The sequence below is a fragment of the Archocentrus centrarchus genome, chromosome 14, assembly GCF_007364275.1.
Source record: "Archocentrus centrarchus isolate MPI-CPG fArcCen1 chromosome 14, fArcCen1, whole genome shotgun sequence".
NCBI lineage: Eukaryota > Metazoa > Chordata > Actinopteri > Cichliformes > Cichlidae > Archocentrus > Archocentrus centrarchus.
In genome coordinates this window covers 28109650-28131968 of record NC_044359.1, presented here as the reverse complement: position 1 = coordinate 28131968, position 22319 = coordinate 28109650, and the positions used below count along the sequence as shown (strand labels likewise).

The 22319-nt window shown below is 40.7% G+C and overlaps 1 protein-coding gene across 4 annotated transcripts in view; it reads left to right on the top strand.

Moving 5' to 3' along the window:
• Positions 1-22319, top strand: part of msi2b (musashi RNA-binding protein 2b) — a 262689-nt gene extending 240370 nt beyond the window's left edge. The window contains exons 11-15 of one of the 4 annotated variants that reach the window (XM_030746352.1): positions 2640-2702; positions 12180-12359; positions 16024-16178; positions 19495-19565; positions 21804-22319. In XM_030746352.1, the coding sequence (XP_030602212.1) occupies positions 2640-2702; positions 12180-12359; positions 16024-16178; positions 19495-19536 (440 nt within the window). In that variant the 3' untranslated portion in view covers positions 19537-19565; positions 21804-22319. Of the gene's footprint in view, positions 1-2639; positions 2760-12179; positions 12360-16023; positions 16179-19494; positions 19566-21800 lie in introns of all 4 variants that reach the window. The other 3 variants (XM_030746351.1, XM_030746354.1, XM_030746353.1) reach the window with 3 other exon arrangements.

The window sequence follows — 22319 nt, the reverse complement described above, 5'->3', positions numbered from 1 at the left end:
ATTTAATGCTGCAGCGCTTCTCTTGGGTGGCTTCTTACAGCGTGAGCACAAAACAATGAGCAGCAGCCATCTATTAATTAACCCACCTAATCCTGCAAAGTTAATCTCTCACCACAACTTTGCCCGCAACTAACTTCCAAGCCAGTGGGTCTATTGGGGGTGTCATGACAATGGCAGAGGGGAAGATAGATTCAGCACTTAGGAAAAAGCAGCGAGAGAGAGAAAGAGGTGGAGAGCGCACTGTTGTGCACATCAACCATGAGGGACACTGTAAGTGGAAATTCAGGGGTGCATGGCCGTCATTAGCATAGTTTGTGTTTTTTGTGAAAAGAGGCGGAGATTATCATTTGAGCTCTTGGAATCTTTTTCAGGTGTGCCGCGGCTGCAGCAACGTACACGGGGTGGATATAAGTTGCCTTTTTTTTCTTGTCTTTTGTGTGTCCTTTTTCTCCTTTCACCATGCTACCTCAGTCTGTTATTCTCTCCTGAGCTGTTAGATAGTCAGGGGAAAAGTGGCGTTTCTTTTTCTTCTTCACCTGCCTGCCAGTCGCAGCATGAAGGCACCTCACACCCAACTCGCACATTCATGGTCATATTGTGTCGACAGAGTTGTGAATTACCTCCTTCTCAGGCGGCTGATGGAAAGCTATGTGTTTTTCTCTTTGGCTGTGGCTCATCTGACCCTGCCCTCTCACCCCCCCCCCGTCTCATCAGTCTTTTGTGTGAGCCCCTCTTCGTGGAATAGCAGTACAAGGCTGCCTCAGAAAATAGGTCACCCGCTGGTGCTCCTCTCACCTCCACAGCATTCAAAAAAATAATCCTCTAAGGTGTCTTGTGCCATTTTGTAATGTCTAAACCACAGTTTCCAGAATATAGCCAGAACATAGAAGAAACACACATGCACACACACACACACACATCAGGTAAAGGAAAAAAAATCAAGAAAAACTCCAATTGAGGGAATTTGGAGATCATTTTTTTTTGCTAGTGAGGAAAGCATTTCCTGTGGAGATAATTTTAGGAGGCTGATTAGGCATAGACGATGTTGAGCCCAGAGTGAGGAATCTCATCACCCATACTAATGACATGCCATTCCTGTGCTGAGAGCCCAAGCCCTGGGCATGGACTAGTCTCTGTCAGCCACCTCTAGCTACTGTGTTCATTAAGGCCAACAATGTAATTACAATTCACAGATACTGTGTTGGCTTAATTACAGTCTGATTATTAGGCTGATATTTGTCGGAATAATCAGACCCTTAAAAAGTGAATTTATATTTGCATGGAATTAAAGCCTTTATTTTATTAGTGTATCACAAACTGACAGTTTCCTAAGTCAGCATATACTGTAGACATACTTTAAAGCTTCGAGCTTAAAGATTCTCAGTGCCGGAGTATAAATGTTTACATAAGTAAAGTATTTACATGAGAATAAACAAACACAATAGACTTGTTCAGTCTTCACATAAGCTCACAGATGGAAATCTCTTCTGAGTGACAAATCGTCTAAGAGATGCCTCCATGTGATTGTGGGAAATGTTTTTCTCCACTATATATCTTCCACCCGAACGGCCAAACAAAAAAAATGTGGAATGCATTACAGTGGATTATTCTGATTCCATAGACAATCACTGTAATTGGGAGCGCTCCCAAACAAAATGCAGGGATACTCCCCAGAGGTAAGGCCATTATGCCCATGTCTATGAAGCTCAGAAGTGGCTGTAATCTTTCATCCAAAGCTTGTGACATAAACACCCCCAAGGCCAAATTCTTTCACTAGTAAAAGCAGAGATTTTACACAGTTTATACCATAGATGAGTACAATGCTGCACCTTTACAGAATTTTTCCTTTACTTAGTATAAAATCATCACATCTTTAATATCTTTCATATATCATCATCAGTGTAATCTTCTGCAGAGCTCCAGCGCTGAGACGTGAACAAGATCACACAGTCCCAAATTTTAGTCAAGCATTTCAGAGTATGTTTCTCAATAGCATGCAAATTCTGCATCTATTTGGATCATATTGTTTCAGCATGATCAAAGTAATCAGTAAACCTGATACGTCTGAGTACATAGAAATCAAAAGTGATGTATTTGAAACAATTGGAGATTGGTTACTTTTATGTAAAACACTGGGTTTGATTGTTTCAGTTATCCATCGCAGTAAGTTTATTGTGTTGCTTATGTTAATATTATGTAATCCAAATGGACATTTTATATACAATTAAAATGAGCATTTACCTGTTTATTTGAGTTATTTGAGTACTTTACACACCTGACTTACGTATCTAAATTTTTGCTCAGATCATTAGTCAGTTATTGAATTTTAAACAGCTGTGCTCCCCCCCCCCCCCCCCCCCCCCCCCCCCCCCCCATTTTTTTTTAATGTGAGTTGCTGGTGGCTATCGTTTTGCTTCTGTGTGTGGATCAGTGGGTCTGCAGGGTTTTGAAGCTCGCTCTGGGTTCTGTAGGAGACTGCTGACAGATGTCGACCTAACACGAGCCCCTGTCTGTGAAAGCTATAGTTTTATCCTGTAGCTCAGCACTGGTATCAACATTCTCCTGCAGCTTTGGGAGGTACTCATCTATGTGCACGAAGTGATGTGTGTGTGTATATGTGTGTGTGTATGTGCCTGCAGGCTTCCCAGCGACAGCATATGGACCGGTGGCGGCAGCGGCAGTAGCAGCAGCGCGTGGCTCAGGTAGGGGGGCCCGTGGAAGAGGCGGCTACTTGGCGTACCCACAGAGCACAGGGCCAGGTAAACGCTCTGTCCATGTTCTGTGTGGCTGCTGCTCTCTTCAACTTCTCCTGCTCTGCTTCTCCTCATAGACACAGTCCCCTGAGCCCCCAACAGACTTGGCAACATTTTAAGTTTAGATTCACATACATATTTCATTGAAAAATATCTATATATATACATTCCTAAAGGCCTAATCTACAGTTTAAGACCCATATAGAAACATCACCCAGCCCCACTGGATCCCTAAAACACGAACCAGCAGAACCACTTTTATTCCGATGCTCGATTCGTCCGAGGGTGGGGGTGGGGGTTTAAGGGCTGATGATAAGCAAGTCAAATTCTAATGTGAATTCAGCTCATGTGTGATAATATAGCCCTGTTTACTTTCGAGACAGTAAAAATCTTCCTAGGAGGGAATTTCTGCAGTGAAACCTTAATGAAATGGCGATCTGTGGTCTAAAACATCTGCGCTTGAAGCTCTCTGGGTTTTTAGCATTAATAAGAAATGGTTACATATGCAAGAAAATCTGATCTAAAAGCAGCTTAGAGCAAATAAAGAAGTCTTTCCTTAAGATCCTCTTCCTCAAAATATATCTATAAATATTCCAGATTCAGAAGTTGTTGGTCTATAATCCATGAAACGAGGTAATGAATTTCCAGTTTGTCACAGTATTTGACTACCAGAATGAGTATTTGCCACATCCAGGTATTTGTCATTTATGGTAAACTAAGTTGTGTAGTGTTTTAGTGTAATGGTGGATTGTTTCTTAAAAGGAATAGGGGAGGAGAAAGCAATGAAGTGCAGTAGTGGTAGCAGACATTAAAGTCATTAAAGAAACTTCTCTGTCGATCTCTTATGACCTGATCGTGTCTGTAGTCCGAGCGCCCTGAGGCACCTCGGGTGCCTTTATAATCACTGTTGTTTCTATTCTATACAAAGTTAAGCTCATTCTGTGCCGCTTTGTATCTGTAAATACAGACGTTTAAAAAATAAATTGGAAAGATTAGCCGGTGCTTTAGCGGCGTGCTTGTAGAGATCAACTTTAAGTACACACATTTGAGTAGAGCGTTCTGACAGTACACACCCTACTCACAAGCAGATGAATATCTGCCAAGAGATTTGTACCAAAAACAGGATGCAAGTTTCTTTCTGTCTTAAACAGCATTGATCAACTTGTCGGCTTCATTTAGACATCCTGTTTTTTTCCACCCTTACAACTGTAGATCATTCAATAGCTGTCAATAATAGCTCCCCTGACTGAACACACAGCCTCCAGGCAGTAGGGAAAACTGTCTTTCCTAATCAGACATACTATTTGAAGCTTGTTGAAGCAAATGTGTTTTAATTGTAACTCAGATGTTGTCTGGTTTGTGCAGTGGCTCACAGATATAAAGTCAGGAGACAATTGCTGTTTAATGACATGTGCTGTGATGTGAAATGCACACTATTGCACATGAACAGGCTGACAGCTACAGTACGAGCGCACACTACCTGCACGCAGGCGCGCGCGCACACACACACACACACACACACACACACACACACACACACACACGCGTGCGTGCAGACAACCAAACTCACGTGCTTCTCCTCATTCGAACTTAATTCAAATCAACAGAGGGAACACTGGAAGCCAATCAGATGCTCTTTCTCTCACATCAAGCTATTTGATTTTGTATTTTGAAAACAAAGAACTTAACCAACAATTGCAATGAACATCACTAAGAAGCAGGAATGTTGATTTGGGGTTAGCAGCAGCCAGGAAGCAAGAGACGTGATGGCAGCTATTATGCACAGTTTAATTCTGACAGCTGCAAATGGAAGGCAGACAAGTAAATGATTATGAACAGGGGCTGAGGGGAGGGGTGTCAGAGTGAAAAACAGTGACATCATGGGCCTGTTTTAGAGTACTTAAACAGCCATGAGACAGTTTAAAGAGAATTCTCCAGTAAATGGCAGAATCTGTCTGAAAAGCAAAAATATAACAGCAATAACTGCAGCAAAATCTGGAATATGAGTGTAATTTGACTGAACCCGTAAAATGTCAGTAGGTCTAAATCAGCGGTATTCTGTTTTATTGTCGCCATTTATTATCTGTTCTATTCTCTGGAGAAAAAATTTAACAAATGCCTCTTGATGACTTCACAAGTGCGGCTCTCCATCTTGTGACTTTTGAGTTACATATGATTGATTAATGATTTATTATAAGTCCTCAAGATGATGCCATTAACATGCAGCATGGAATAATACATTGAGTGCTCTCCTCTCTACGCTGACACAAACCAAACAGAGGACACAGGTTGTTTAGACTTGACCTTCCTCTCTGTGTATCGTCTGGGGATGCTGCTGCATCTCCATCCCGTCGTAAGGTTTAATTTGCAGCACACTCAGCCCCACGGTCAGCTCAGGAATAGCAATGCCATTGGTTTCATTTTTGCTAAATTCTCATAGTTTAGTGCAGGCAAGGATTCTTTAAAAAAGGATTCCATGTGCTTTGACTCCACCTACAGTTTCCATAGAGCACCACATATTGTATATGTATTTGTGCGCTCCGACCCAGTATGAGAGAAGCATTGGTGACATGATGTCACCTAAACCTGAAGCCGCAGACGTTCAATAAAAGTAAAATGCATTCTTAATTATCACGAGATGTCAGCGGATACTAAAGGAAGCCTTTTTGTGCAGCCTTTATGTGTACAATGAGGCTTGTTTGGAGATCGTCAGCGATACACACAGAGTGTGTTGTGAAAAATGAGGAAGACATTTTCCACCGCTGACAGAGGGCACTTTCGCCCTACTCCCAGTGCTCAGCAGACAAAATGACAGCATGCTGACCTCTCTCTGTGTGACAGACCACTGCTGATGACAAGGTGTATTTTGGATCACTGTGGCCTGCTTCTAGCAGGAAACCACAGACACATCTAAGTGGGCCTGTGCCACTTTTTCTTTGACCTATTACCATGTATTTTAGTGCTTAATCATATTTTTGAACTATATATTTTAACACTACTACGATACTGTTCTTGTCTATTTTGAGGCAATAAGAACTACCAGTCAGTCGGGAAAATAAAACCCTGAGTTGATGATTACTGCTCAGACTGGCTAATAAAAGCTGAGTCTGTGGTGGTGTAAGTCCAAATATTTCTTTGCAAAGGTTGGTGTTCAGTGTGTATTTGAAGAGGTGTTTTTGCTGTTCTGATCTCCACCAGGCCGTATGCTGCACCTCTCAAGTGCAACAGTGCTCGAGGGGTAGTCTTGATGTGTGTTTTTTGGGGACGTTTGAGAAACTGTAGCTTCAGGCGAGAAGTAGATCAGAGAGTTGTGGCTACTTGACAGAGTTTACCATCGCCTGGAGGTAGAAAGGTGCCAGCACATACTTGGATTTTTAGGCTGGTTTTGTGGTGGTTTAAGCTATGACTGGGTGCCACTGGAGGTCCCAAAAGGCAGTCGTGTTATAGCAGTTGGCGTGGCTGAACATCTGTATATTAAGGCCTGCGTGGAGGGAATGACTTATTTGGAAATGATTAATGCATGCCTCAGCACCTGTGCTGCAGTTTAGACAATTATACTCTACCTCTGCTGCTGATGTGACGAGTAAAGCTATAAAAAAACGAGCCATAGTTGCCACAGTTATTGAGACTGACAGGTATTTTGTTTAGGAACTCGATGGTAATTTTAGACATACAAGTCAGCAAGAACCTGACCAGAATTGCAGGCTGAAAATATCACTGAAGATTTGAAAAGATTGTCTTGCTAATAAAAACGCATTGAGAATGACATTAATTCAACCATTCTTTTAAAGATCTTCTTTCCTCCTCATTCTGTTATTCCTTTCTCATTTTAAAGTAGACTTATGTGAAATCTCCTGTGCGCTGTCAGATGAAAACTGAGAAAATGCAACTCATGCAGATGGTTCTGACAGTCCAGGGAACTTCAAAGGTCCCAGTGTACTCTGGTTGAGTGTTTTCCTGAGTCCCTCTGAGCTTTCTGAGAAGCTCAAATGTCAGTCTCAGATCTCGGCTCTACCTGCAGTGTACACAGAGCACATCTAACTGCATTTACAGGTCTGGGTACTTGCTATGTACAGTATGTCGGACTTGACTCAGGTGCTCAGAACTGAAATAGAGTGGCTGTGGCCAGGGCTATGCATAAATTGTGCAGCAGTATAAATTGCAGAGGTGCCCCTGCCAGTTTTATTGGGATTTAGTCTTCACATCATTTAAAATCTATTCCTCCCCTCAGTTAGTTGCTTCTCCTCTTTGTTCTGATCTCTCTTTTTCTCCTCTCACTTCGTCTTCCACCTCTTTTATTTTCCAACGATTAAAAGAAAGGAAAAGTGACAGTCATTTCCAAGTTAAGATTATTATCAATTTCCTCCCAACAAGCTCTGTGATCTTCAGCAGTGCCTGAGAGGAGAGTAGGACTGGCTATGTGCGCAAGGCTTAATCAGTCTGGCTCTTAGTGAGCATGGGTCCATTTGTCGCAGATGCTAATCTGCAGAGCTCAGCTCAGAGGCCAGAAGCACTTTACATGTATTTGGTGCAAAATAACATGAGCAGGCATGCCAAACCCATCCTGCTTGGGTTTTTGTTTTAAGGCCAGGGAAAAATGTGACACATCGAGGAGGGCAAAGTGTCCCTTTGCACCTCCACCACAAAGCGGTGGTTCACAGCTGTGGGGAGCAGATGCTCTGAGGTTACAGGCACAGGCCTTCAGGGACATCACCACTCTGCCCTCCAGGGGCTGCATACATAACACACTCTTCAAAGAAATCTTAATGGTAGGAAGGTATTTTGTTATTGGTTCTGTGAATTCAGTTTTGGACTACAGTATGTGTTTGATACGTCTTTATAAGTGCAGGATTTTTTTTTTTTCTCATTTGCACTATATAGTTAATTTCAAAATGCAGAGAAACATTGCAGGATGCTTACTTTGAAGAAAAAAAGAAGAATTACATAGGTTTCCTCATAGTGTTTTGCTCCATGGTGTAGTGGTTTACACATTCACTTGGCAAGCGAAAGGCTCCTGGTTCAATTCCAGCCAGAGACACAAATCTCCTTTGGGGAAGAGCAGAGAGTGTAAAACTCTTCTAAATGAAACATGTGGTGCTACCTGCTGTGGTGACCCCTTGTGAATGAGGGAGTAGCTTCTTCACACCAATGATAACATATAATAAATGGATCTGAGATTTAGCAATCCATTAACATACAATGTCTGAGTAAGCTTTGCTCTAAGAGTCAGTTCCCCTTCGATTTATTCATATATTCTTCCCTCTGTGTCTAAATGACCATTAGACGTAGCCGGTATCACGCTCAGATTTCACTCACAGAGAGTCTTAGATTTCTTCAGACCACTTAAGCCTGACCAGACATGTTTGAAAAAATGTGTTCAGCCAAAAGGCCAGTGCTGTCAGCGCTGAGGCTGCTCACGATAGGATAATCTGTGCCGACTGTCGATAACTGAGTGCCCTTTCTCAGTCCCAACTAGACCCGATCCCTCACAGGTTAAAATCTGCATTAAAATCATTTAGTGTGGCCCGTCTGGGCTTTCCTGCTGCAAATTGGTGCGAACTGATTTCTTTCACTGTTGCACATTGTTTTACCCGTGATTCAGTGCTCACACGTTCTCTTCACACTGGAACTTTCCACAGTCCTTCCCCAAGGTAAATCCATACCTCTGTTGAGGTTGTCTGGTGCGGGAAAGTGTGGCAAGAAAAAGGGAAAAGCAGGCATAAAATGAAAAGCAAAGAAAACAGAGGCCTCAGTATGGGTGAGTAAATGCAAGAAGAAATCATCTGTTAAAATTCATTAGCCAAGCTTCTCTGAACACAAAATGACAAGACATTAAATATGTATTATTTATGAAATGTCTGTGCTCTCCGAAAAGGGTGTCTAGTGCTGTTAATTACTCAGCCATTCATTCAGAAAAGATTATTTCAAATGGAAAGTGAAAGCAAGGCTAGACAGCAAAAGAGCTGTTAGTTTCTTTCACGCTATTTTTAAATGACATTGGTGAAAATGGAAAAGCTAATTATGGTAGCTCTAAAATTCAAAGCTAATTTGAGGAGCAGCATGTCAGGTTTATTGACATCTTCTGTGGAGTGATGTGGTTTGATGGCCACCAAGGAATCTCACTGGCACCGCGAGGGAAAGGGAGGAGTGGCTGCATGAAAATTTCTGTTTGCAGAACTTGGTGATAGATTTTTATATTCCCCGATGCCTGGCATTTGTTGACTGCGTAAATAACAGATATGTTCATGTATATTCAAAGCTTCTTGCACATGAAAAGTCAATATTTTGCTGATGATCAGAATTCAGAATAGAGGTCTTCTCACTGATTGTAGCAAACGCTTGTACATTAGAAGGTGTGGGCAAAGTGTTTTTCTCCGGATTTAAAAGAAGAATAATCCCAAACTTGGCACAGACTTCTGGCAAACTTCTAAAAACATTTTTCACATCCTAAAGACCCAAGAGGCCATATTTTATCATCAGTGCGATTATTTATTTTTTTTTATTTTGTGGGAAAAAGAGGAGTGCTTTCAAGGTTTGTGATTCCTCCTTAAAGGCAGTCACCTGGCAAAGTGGGACCAAGAACAGGGCATTTATCCACTTAAAGAGAGCCACCCCAGTGATGTCAGTAACAGATGACTGCAAGACACTCCCCTCTCTATCGCCTCACAGCCGGTCTTGGTCACTGAGGGCAGAAGGGAAAGAGGGTGGGGGCAGGGGAGATAATTATCAGTATAAATGAAGCCCTGCAAACGATTCGCACTGCTGGGTCCCCTGATATAGTCTCCAAGGCAACCTCAACACGCTCATTTGTTTTGTAGATGAGTAATTACATCCAATTAGTGGCCAGTGGAAAAAAGGAGTCCAAGAAAGGCCCATTGTTCTGGATAGATTGTGTGAATATTAATAGTGGGACGGTCTGAGGCACAGTGATATGATCGGTGATACTCATGCAGCTGTGGGCACACTCTGCCCATTCTCGTCCTGCATAACAGATCAGATAGCCACTGATGAAAATATATGGCTTTGCGCATGTGGGCCTGCATGTTTGTGTCTCACTTGTACTCTTGTGCCAAACAAAGCCAGTTTCCTACCTGAGCCTCCCTCACCAATAGCAAGCTATCAATTTTTCTAATTTTATTTACCAATATTTGTGCTGCTTGAGTCCCTCATTTTGCCTCTCACCAAGCCCTGCCCTGTTTGTGGTGATACTCTTAAAGGGTAAATCGCGTAAGCGTGGGGCTCATCGTCCCTGTTAATAACGGTATGGATTGCGTCTGATCCTCACCCCAGTTTGATTGTTGTAATTTTTTTTAATCAGACCAGCATTGGTAATCAGACATTTAGACCTGCTGTGTTGCTGTTGTCCATATTGCTGTGGTGAGCTTCTTTTTAATATCATTTTTACTTTTAGAGCTCTGACTGTAACGGCTGTCAACTGGTGGTTGTGGTTGTCTTGTTTGAATAAACTTTATTGAAATGTTCCCAGAGGGCAAAACCAGCTGGATGCTCCCTGTTTTTTTGTTTTGTTTTGTTTTTTGTTTTAAGTTGTCTGTTTGCATAAAAGTTTACTTTTCTGGCTGAGCAAAAAGGTAAAAAGTTCACGATGCTTAGAAACTCACAAAGGGTCTCACCAGGTTCAAGTGGGTCAATTACAGTTACAGCCTCGCCTCAAATTAAAGTCTTCTCATTATTTTCATACCTGCCCTGGCCACAGTTTTAAAGATGCACCCACTTCAGTTGATTGCTTTTAACCTTTTTTTTTTTTTTTTTTTTTTGCTTTAATAACCCTAGTTTAATGTGAGTTTTGTCTAAATAATAATAATAATAATAATTGCCTGTCTAAATCTAGCAAATCAGATACATCTTCTCATGAGTGTGCACACCATCTAAATCTTCGTAATGCTGCTACTTCACAAGATGATACTGATTACAGTATGGTTCATATTCAGTTGCATTTAGTGGCGGTTTTATATCATATGAAAGTGAATTTTTTGCACTTGTTGAATTGTTGCACACTAACAAGGCAAGTTTACATTGTTCTAAATTGGTGATAAATTTGGAATGGATTCCTTATGAATTCCTAATAACATGGTTTGTGCTATTGTCAATGTTTTTCCCCATTATAATTATTCCATTGATCCAGTTTTTCCTCATTAGCAAGGCCAATCAATTTTCAGTGACATTTTTCTAAGTGAAGTAAATGGAATGATTGCTTCTTGAGCTTTGTTCAATGTGTCAGGCATTATGTGACGTACGTGGGAAGCCTGCCCTATTTGGAGCCTATAATTTGATGAGTGGGCAGACAGCCCACAAGTGGTGAGATCAGAGTGCTAAAAAGCATTGGCGGGGAGAAACATGGCTGGTGCTTACTTTCCATTTGGCAGAAGTGGACTGTCTCACTCTGAATGGGTAGAGGTGAAGTGGCTTTGAATGGTTATTCGCTCCAGGACCCAAATAAAAAAACAAACACACAGCAGGGGAAACCCAGCATGGAAAAGCCGGTGTCACCAATCTCAGTCCCTCCTGAGTAGATTAACTCTCTTATCAAAGAGAAGGAGCAGTTTCTTTTAATTGCACTCTTTATATGAGCAGCTTGGCTCAGATTAAGAGAACAAGCAATAAATGTCAGCACGACTTATTGCTGAATGACATTTTCTAAACTGTTGATAATCCACCATCTGTGTCAAAGAAAGAATTCGAGGAAGCCAATCTGAGACGTGTTCAGAGTACTTAGTACACTTGAGAATTCTTATCATCAATAAACATGAACGTGTGTGTATCTCATTCACATAAAAACCTTATCAGTTTTTATTGGTCAAAAAAAGGGGGTTTAAATTCATTATTGATCGGTGCGCTCTGTGTTTCTTTTCATTTAAATTACAAAAGCTTCCTTCAGGTACGTCAAGTAAGAATTGTTGGTTTGAAATGAGAAATGTATTGACCTGTTTTTCTTTTTTTTTTTTTAATTTAATGATTCTTAGATTTTAGCTCACTCATTAATGCTTGCAAACAAACACGGGGGACGCGTCAGTTATGCAAAGCTGTGGCCTTACTGTGTATTTTGTATTTATTGCTTTTGGTCCATTTCAATTACGTTAATGAGCAGTTTTTAATTATATCCTTTCAGGGAGTGATTTTATACATCCATTATTTTAGAGTTAGTGTATAAACAATATAGCTGAACATTTCAAACACGGACCATATGCCAGGGGGGCCTGGCCACAAGGCAGGAGCTGCTGGGGAGGGAGGGCAGGGAGGGCCAACTAAAGCAGACAAAATATATAAGGATGTAACCTTAAAATGGTGTAATACACCATCAAGCTATGCTTATCAATCTGGACACTGACTTTGACAATGAAAAAGTTGATTTCCACAATGATGGAGTCCCCTCCCCTCCCCCTCCCCACCCTATACTGTATCTCCCAGGCCTCCCCGATTATGGGTTTTACTCTGCGCCCAGTGACCAGAGGGGGGGGCCCTGCTCCTTTGCTGACTATGGCTCCCTGGGGCCCCAAGCGGCTCAGATGCTGCACAGTGAGCATGCCACCTCCGCCTGCAACTCCCCCCTACAGCACCTACACAGCCCGGATCAATTTAAGAACCCAGGTTTGTATATGAGCATCTATCTCATCCACATTTTGGACTTTTCAGTTTGATTCATGACATTATTCCATGCAGATGATCCAATCTTTTTATATACACATATTTTCTCTTACTTTTGTTGAGGAAAGAAAAAAAAAAACTTGAAAAATGATATTTAAAAAAAAAAAATGTCTTGCTGACAAAATAGCATTGCATGTTCTTCCTCCTTTTTTTTTTTTTTCTTCCAATTTTTAATGTAGATCTTTTGTTCCTTTGTGAAGTTATGTTCCAGCCCCTGCTTGCACATAAGGGGTCGACACATACAGAATGTAATCCTTCATTTGCATGTGAACAAAATAACTACTGATGATGTCTGAGAGTACACTGGCCGCTCTTAACAGAGCTCAGGTTTATGTTAATTTGGAACAGCAAGGGAGAGAGCAAGTGTGGGAGTGAGTGCCATTTTTTTTAGTTGAGGCCTTTAAGTATTCTTAGTGTAAGAATGATTGCCGTATTATTAGTGTGTGAAATTGGTAGAACTGCCGTACAGTGTTGAACACTTAATAGACAACATTTTTTTTTTGTATAATACAGCCATTACTCTGCAACACAAGCACATTTTCTTCTTCTGTGCTTATTTTTTTTTTTTTTTTGTTCTTTTCTCTCTTATGTAATCGCAGCTGTTAAAAAGCAGGGGATGAGATTAAGTAAAATGTAGTTCACATTATGATTTCAGTAACTGCAAGCTATGCAGATAAATTAAATATAATTTCAACCCATTTTTTTCTTTGAGAGCAGACAGTAGCCTTTAATATATGCAGGCTTTTTAAAAATAACACTATTTATATCAAGTTTGTATTGTAATAATTACATTCTCATGACTGTGTTTGCACTGACATGACGTACCACCAGTGTTTATTTCATGTAAATCTGGCTTTGCGGCATGCCATCATGAGATTTGGTTGTTGGTTTAGGACACAGCAGTTAGGTCTCATGCCTCTAGAGAATCATGTGTCCCCCACCACTGTGTTTCCACCCCACAGTAACAGCTTTAAAAAAAAAAAAAAAAATTGAAGACAAAGAGATGTGTCCTGTCAGTCTTTTGGGCTGAGGGCAGAAGCGTCGGCCAGATTTTCCCCCTAATGCTTAAAGTGTTGGCCAGCTGCCCCAGGCAGATGTTGGCATTTACTACAGGCTGTCTGTGCAAACTTTGGCACAGCTAGCAGAAAAAAAATTACAAGACAAGCCTTTTAAAGACAACAACCTACAGTGATGTAACTTTTTGGAGTTCTAAAGGAATTGTTGGAGGCTTTTGTTGTAACACTTGTGCACATGAGGCAGCAATATCACCACTACCTGGTAGAAGAAATGCTGTTCTTTCTGCTAAGCAGTGTGGACTGTTTCATTGGAGACACGTCTACATAGCAGAGGGAGAGAGCTGATGGCTGCAAGTGCACATCAAGTCCCTTGTCTGTGGATTTTGATTTATAGTGTATGATAGGTGATTTAGAGCAGTTAGAGTAGAGAGGCGTTTGTGTCAAAAGTCACGGCTACCTCAGCTCTTTAGCAGCGGCTAATGAATGTGTCTGTGTTGCATGCATTGCCACTGAAATATTCTTTAGGTACTACTCGGTTGCTGAAGCCGAGGCTTGTCTCGCCATAGAGGACATGTTCAGCTCCCGATCGAGTCAGCGGACCTTAATACGATTTACGTGGGTGATGTGGAATAGACTTGAAATTTGCAGCCTGTATGAAATTCAGAGACAGTGACACGTTTTGTTTTGGTTGTTTGAAGTAGATAAAAGAAAAACTGAATATATATTTTTTACATTATTAAATAAAGGTCAGCTCAGTCCACAGACACACAGGCACATGGCAGGGAAAATAGGACATTGTACACATTAGATATAAAATCTTTATATAACTGGTCATTTTTCTGTTACAAGCACAAGTTAGATTTAGCATGAAATCAGTTTCTCTCCAATCTATTTATTTTATTTTTATTTTTAGAAAACTTAGCATTGTCTTTATGAAAAAAGATATATATATATATAATATAGATATACATATATTTTAAGAGAAAAACATGTTACAGTGGACCTTATCGTGACCCACATCGTACTTTGTTTTGGCTCCGAAAGCTAAGTGCACAACCGCTGCAGCCTCTACATTATTTTTTTTTTCTCTGAAAAAGCTGTTTTACAGAGAGAGGGGTGAGCTGCACTCCAATAAAAATCACCAGTTATAGGAAATGAGGATTGCCATTTCAACTAAAAAAAAAATCCTTAATTATATAATAAGCCAGCCTGCTGGGGGCTGTGTGGGCAAGATAAGCACACTAGCAACTCTCTGTTTCAAGTCCTTACAGTTAAACAGCAGTGTCACCGCCACTAGATACACGTTCAGTGAGATGGCTTCATTTTCCTAGAGTGCTATACATAAATATCTGAAGCATGCTTTGAGGTGCTTCCAGTGAACCTAACCTGTCACTTGTAGCTTTGATAGATGGAGCAGTGATACGTTAAACAAGGTGACAATGATAGTTAGTTTACCGTGTGTGTCTGCATCAGCGCATTGGATCCACAGCAGTCACACTGTGTCTTTTTACATGCTCTACAAAGACCTCCTCTCAGGCATCACAGGGTTCATGAGCTCATATATACACAAGATGGAGCTTATTCTGTGGTCGGAAGATTTTTCTTTTTAATGCAGCTGCACAGTTTTTTTTTCACAGTTTGTCTGTGAATAAGGGTGAGATGGAGGGTTATGCGAAGCTGACAGCAAAGGAGATTGCTGTTAAGAGATCACTGAATTTTTCTTTCTCCCCGGCTGTTTTTCCTTGTATTGCTAGTGTTATTGGCCTTTAGTAGGCATATGGATTTTCAAAAGGCATTTTATTAGTCTGAGTTGCTCTTACTCACAGGGCAAAAGGTGGTAAGTCATGTACAGTATTTCTTTTTTTTATCCCCCCCTCCCTCCTGAAGTTTGGACCTGCAGATGAACTCGGGTCAAGCTTTTATATTTCCCCCTTTGCTTCCTTCTCTTGCCTGACATACCTGTTTTGTTTTATGCTGGAAGTTACTTTTGCAGCTGAAAAGTGCTCAAATTTATATGTTTTTGTGGGGATATACCCAGTAGGTCATTATAAGGGAATAGGGCGTAAATTTGGGTTCATAATGCCCACAGAAAAATTTCAGATCCTCATAATCTTGTGTTACTCTTCTTATTCTACAGCTGGTGTTGCTGTATAAGTACTCCTTCACATTATGCATGTCGACATTTACACTGCAACCTTACTAGTTTATTAGCATGGTGGAAGTATTTTTAGCGATGTGCCTGTTTTGTGTTATGCATGACAATACAAAGTGAATGTTATTCCTGTGCATAATACACACAGCATGTAGATTATATTTAGAATCTCATACTGGATTCACCCTTAATTTTGCTTGTTTAATATGAAATTAAACCTAAATCTTGCACCATTTTTCAGCCAATTACAAATGAAATTGAATACGCAGTATCAAATACAGTAACCTGTAATGTGAGCAAGCCCTTCAAGACGAATGTATGAATCCAGTAATGTGTTCTTTTGATTTAAGTGTGTCCACTGAGTCACAGAAAGTAAGAATATGCTGATCTTTGTTGGGGGGTTCTGAGCTGCTCCGCTCCTTGTTGTGTTTGCATGCAGGCACCAACCCGTCGAGGCCCGGCGGCTTCCCCGGTGCTAACAGTCCAGGGCCCGTGGCTGACCTGTATGGACCTAGCAGCCAGGATTCAGCTGTGGGCAACTACATCAGTGCTGCTAGCCCTCAGCCTGGCTCTGGGTTTGGCCCCAGCATCACAGTAAGTACTAAAATTCTGACTGCACCTCGTGCCTCTTCTTGCATACTAAAATTAGACACTAAAAATGTGTACTTCTGTAAAGCAGCTCAGTTTTTACATAAGAAGTGAAGTTTATTCTGCCGCTGAATGACCACTGGCCTCTTAGAAAGTATTCAGGGATCCATTCATTGCTACTGTCAGGTTCAGAGGTCCCATAACCATGCTGCACATCAGTGTGGAAGCTCATTCCAGCTCTCTAAGTTATCTGTGTCAAAAGCAAATGTTTTTCCCCCCTTAGCTGTTGCACAAATCACCTCATTTTAGACCCTGTGTCACATGCCCCGAACAAATTTCTTTTATTTTTAGAAACCCATCTGTCCCAGAGCTTGAGTTTGCTCCATGACTAGGACAATGCTTCCACCCAGGTTTTGTGTCTCCTAATGCCCTTGTCCAGTTAGACTTGCTTGGCCACATGCTGTTGCACTTTTTTCCTGCTGATCAGTTAGCTGCTGGTCGCCAAGTCAATGCATACGTGACACTAGAAAGGCCAGCAGAGGTGACAGTAATAAAGAGGAGTTCCTATCAGAGTGCTAATAGTCCCACCTTACTTTCACTGTATGACGAGGAAGACATTACATTAGTGCTCTCAAGCCCCGTGTTCTCTGTGAACCGATCTATTATCATAAAGTCTTGGAGAGATCATCTTAAAGGCGGCATGAACATCTTTACTTCTAAAGGTAGCTCCAAGGAGAAAGTTCAGCCATTCAGATAATGAAGCTACGAAATTCACACGGTTGTTCAGCTGCCCCATTCCTCTTTCCCAGAGTGGCTTCCCAACATTACAGCAGTTTCAGTGGTACCATCAATATCCGAGTACCTGCAGGGTGTAAACCTAGCCAGAGCTGGTTAGCTAAAAACACATATAATGGCTTAACAAGCATTATTTCTGCAGTTGAAATAAATGAGAAATAAAGTCAGGCTTATTTTGTACTGTAAAGTAAGCAAATTCTTATTGATTCCCAAATGCATCATAAACTGCTCCCTCTGTGAATGTTTGATTTAAAATGTCTTGGGGTTTTTTTTTAGTTTTTCTAAGGCAGTTTTCTAAGAACAGGCAAAGACTGAATCAGCCAAAGTAAATCTGATGTACTCAGCTTATTTACTCCAAAAAAAAAGGAACAAGGCTCTAACGCCCCAAAAGAAGACCCAATCAGCTGTTTGTTTACTTGCGCGTTAGTCTACCTTCGACCTCAGCGAGTAATTAAATTTTTACCATGTGAATTTTCTGGCCCGAGTAAAGTGCAGCAGGATTTAGTTCTTAAAGTCACATTGGAGCATGTTTGTGCTGCTTTACATGACTGAACTGAGTGACACAGTGTAAACTATAAAAATAACACCTGCTTTCTGAAACAAGCTCATTAATGCATGGCTTAACTGAGATGGAATAACGACAAGCCCATTAGTACCGCAAGCAAGCGCCGAAAGACTACAGGGTGAAGACACACTTCCCAAACTTTATAGTCCACATCATTAACTTGAATTTCATACTACAGTAAACAGATATTTATCTATTTATTTATTTAGGTGATCATTTGGGCTGGTTGTGGGTTTTTTAAGTGTAAGCCTTTGTGCCAAACTGTGGCTTATGCTGTGTTTTTTAAAATCACACTTTTTTGTGAGAAATACAAAAGGAGATTTATCACATGCGCTTGAATCAGTTGTAGTAAGTGTGGCAGCTATACACACACACACACACACACACACACACACACATATAGCCATAATGGGTTGCTGGTATTGGATAGTGTCACAAATGTACAAATAGGTGATGAAAAGGAAAAAAATAGCTCATTTAAATTTTTAGAGGTGTGAGTAATTGATTTATGATATCCACGCAAAGCAGAGCTTAACAGAAAAAGTACATTTTAGAGGCTTTTTCCTCCCTGAGCAAAGCCCCTATTATTAATTGTTTTAGGTCCACTGGCTATCTGCTTTAATCTGCTGGTCTCAGTGTAGGAAGCAAAATATTTGCTATGAAACTCCACGCTGGCTCATTTTCAAGGCAGATTTACCAGCAGATAGTTCACAGATGGAAATGAGGCCATTTGTTACAATTATTTTCCATTTGTTGCAACAGTGTGCAGCCGCAGTTTATTGCTGAGTTAGAGAATATAAAAACAAGTCTTTCAATCCAAAAAAAAATAAAATACAGAAAACTCGGAAGCAATGAGATTAATATTGAAGCAGCTGAATGTAGCTGATTTATGAAACAGACCGGTGAAGAATATGTAGTGTATTTTATGTTTCTGCCCGTAATGCTACTTCAGACTAAATCGCCACTTCAGAATCGCAGCGAATCAATAAAGCAGAGGTGATGCAGCAGCCCCTCTGACTTCCTGCTCTCGCCGACATCATCTCTCTATTCAGAACATTAAAATAGGAAATGATTCAGAACTAAAATGCACTTTATAATTCATTTCTTTACCGAGGATGCTGCTGATCTGAGTACGTATAAGATCATCATATCTCAGAACCTCATGGATGACTTCAGATTCACTGATTTGTCCTTCTGTCTTATGCTCCACTGATTTTATTAATCCCTTTAGCCAGTATGAAAACAGCCACTGTGAAGAAGCTTTAATGAACTTAACCGTTTTTTTATGCAAGACAATTAGAGCGCAATTAGCTGATTGAGGTGATAAGGACGAGCAATCGCTGCTGAAAGTGCTTCTGCTTCTTCTTCTTTTCACTGTTGTGTTTGAATCCAATCATTTTTTTTACAGACCTGTCAGTGGGAAAGCTCACAGCCTCCCGATAACTGAGCCTCAGTAATGAAAGACAGTCAATAGTCAGAAACGCACTGATCTTACTGAAGGGTGTTTGTGATCCTGTTCTCTGCATGCTTTCAGATTAAATCACTTGTGTATGTTAGCATGAATGGGGATTGTGTGCATTATTACATGTTTTTATTTAGAGCTTGTAATCTGAGTGCTACATTGTTATAATGTCTTGCATTATTAAGTACAGTATGAATCATTTACCGTACAGAGCCGATCAATCTCTTTTTAATATCTTTTACCATTACGGTGGATTTTTCTTCCTGTTGTAATTCTGCAATCACTCCTCTTCCATTAGAGGAGTGTGAAAAGAGGTGGAATGATATTCCGATATTCCAGTATTCTCCTGCTCTGCTACTCAACATGATCACAACGTTCACATTCATGCTAGCTGGAAAAAAAGAAAAAAAAAAAAGAAAGACAGGATAAAAGTTGATATGATACTCACTTTTCTCTCTTTGAAATGCATACTGACAAAAGCACTAACTGTACACTTTTAGGGCCCGTTGATTGCGACAGCTTTTACAAATGGATACCATTGAACAGGTGGCCGGTTGCCATCTCATCAGAGGTATTGCATTTTATTTACTGTGCATTTCTGTAATCTGTAATATGTGTTCATCGCATTAATCGTTGTTTCTTCACCTCTCCGGGGGAAACAGCAGAGCTGGTAGTAAAGTGTGAGTGTGACGGAGGGTTTCCCTTTCTCTCTTTTCGAGGTCGTTTGTTTGAGGTCTTCAACCAAAAAAAAAAAAAAAGGAGAGAAGCTCGCCGCACATCACAAGAATTGTAATTATTCGTGTTAGTTTTATGAAGGAAAGGATTATACATCAGTCACTCGCACACATACTACCGGTTCTTCCGTTTTTCTTTTTTATTGACATTTTGAAGTGTTTCCATCTTAAAATAGTTCCATATCTGAGTAGAAAAATCATATGTATTGTAATTGAACTATAGGGTATGTCACAACTTTTAAAAGTGTTTGACCCAAGCTCTGTCCAAGGACGGGACTCTCATTACATTCCTGCACAACTTTTTAGATCTAAACTCCAAAATGTTTCACTAACAAGCATTGCATTGATTTATTAAACATTTCCCTGTGCAGATTTATCTTTAAGGAACTGAATCTTTGAAGTGCTTATCTTGGCACTACAATAGCTTTCTTTTTGCTAACGTTGTCCCTCAAATGTACAGACACATTGTTACATGTAAAACCCCGTCTGCTCCCAGCTATTTTTATAGATGTTTCATGTGTGCAAAACTTTTTTTTTTTTTTTAAGGGAATGTAAAATTTTCAGCTTTTTAGCATCACTTCTGTTACAAGAGTCCACAGCAGGATATACAACACCAGCCACTTTATTAGGTATGCCTTGCTAGTATCAGGTTGGACCCATTTTTGCCTTCAGACCTGCATTAATTCTTCATGGCACAGATTCAACAAGGTGCTGGAAACATTCCTCAGAGATTTTGGTTCATATCGACATGATCACACAGTTGCTGCAGATTTGAGATCCATGAATCTCCACATTCACCACATCCCGAAGGGGCTCTGTTGGATTGAGATCTGGTGACTGTGGAGGCTGTTTGAGTGCAGAGAACTTAAAAGAAACCAGTTTGAGATGATTTGAGCTTTGTGACATGGTGTGTTATCCCACTGGAGGCAGCCATCAGAAGATGTGTACACTGTGGTCATAAAAGGATGGACATGGTCAGCAACAATACAAAGTATGCTGTGGAGTTCGCACTAAGGGCTCAAAAGTGTGCCAAGAAAATATCCCCCACACCATTACACCACCAGCAGCCTGAACCATTGATACGAGGCAGGGTGCTTTGATGTTGTTTACGCCAAATTCTGATCTTACCGTCTGAATGTTGCAGCAGAAATTGCAAGCTCATCAAACCAAGCAATCTTCTATTGTCCAGTTCTGGTGAGCCTGTGGGAATTGCAGCCTCAGTTCCCTCTTCTCAGCTGACACCAGCGGCACCCTCGTGCTCTTCTAGTGCTGCAGCCCGCCTGCTTCACGGTCCAATGAGGTGTGTGTTCAAAGATGCTCTTCCGCATACCTTGGTTGAAACAAGTGGTTATTTGAATTACTGTTGCTGTCTCAAAGCGCTCTGGTCCATCTCCTCTGACCGCTGACATTAACAAGGATTTTTTTTCTTAGAGACCTGCTGCTCACTGGATATTTACTCTTTTTCAGACCATCCTCTGTAACCCCTAGAGATGGTTATGTGGGAAAGTCCCAGTTAGGTCAACGGTTTCTGAAATACTCAGACCATCCTGTCTGGCACCAACAACCGTGGCACGTTCAAAGTCACTTAAATCACCTTTCCTCCCCATTCTGATGCTCAGTTTGAACTTCAGCGGGTCGTTTTGACCATGTCTACAGGCCTAAATGCAGCGCGCTGCTGCTATGTGATTGGCTGATTGGATATCTGCGTTAATGAGCAGCTTAACAGTTACAGAACGGTGTACCTAATAAAGTGGCCGGTCAGTATATAAACAAATGCTAAAGTGGTTTAAGCCTATAGTGTAATATTTTTGACAGCCTAGACGTTCTGAAATGTGTGCACACATTGTTGGGCAGGGTGTTTTTATAGTAATTATCTGTGTTTCTGTTACACTTGCAGGAAATTTTGAGCCGTCACAATTTCTTAGAATTATTTCCCATTTATTTATGTTTCAGCAAGCCTGCAAAATACACTGCAGTGAACAGTATTCATGTTCAGGACTCATTCTAATGAAATGTATGCTTTCTAATGCTTTTTTTTTTTTGTGTTCCTTCTTTTGTCCTTTATCACCCAGCAGAGTATATCTGGTGGCCCAGGAAAGACAGGACGAAGTTTCTAATTGGCTTTGTGTGCAGGTGATGCTAATCCAACTTCAAGCACTACAGCGTCACCCTGGCAAAATGAATGAAAGTTGGAACCATATGAAGAAGAAAAGAAAATGTTTATCATCTCAGAAAAATAACAACTGCTGTACTATAATCCAAACCTCCTATAACTTTACAACCTGGTTTGGTATGATGTTTCACGTCGAGTTCATTCACCTTATTTTTCTTCCTCTGTTAGCTTTTCTTTTGATTAGTTTGGAGAAAGTCGTTTTAGTTGAACCTTTAATTTTGTGTCGTTTTATTTTATCTTCTGGTATTGTTGTGTAAGTGGGTTTTTGTTTGAAGTACGGCGGTCATAGCCAAGAATATCTTCAAAGTCACGTCTTCATCTTTGTATGGGTTAGTCTAAAGGAAAAAAGCTCGGGAGGTTCCGTTCAGTCTTTCTGCAAAAAAGAAAAAAAAAAAAAAGGTCAGTGTGGAAAGACTTG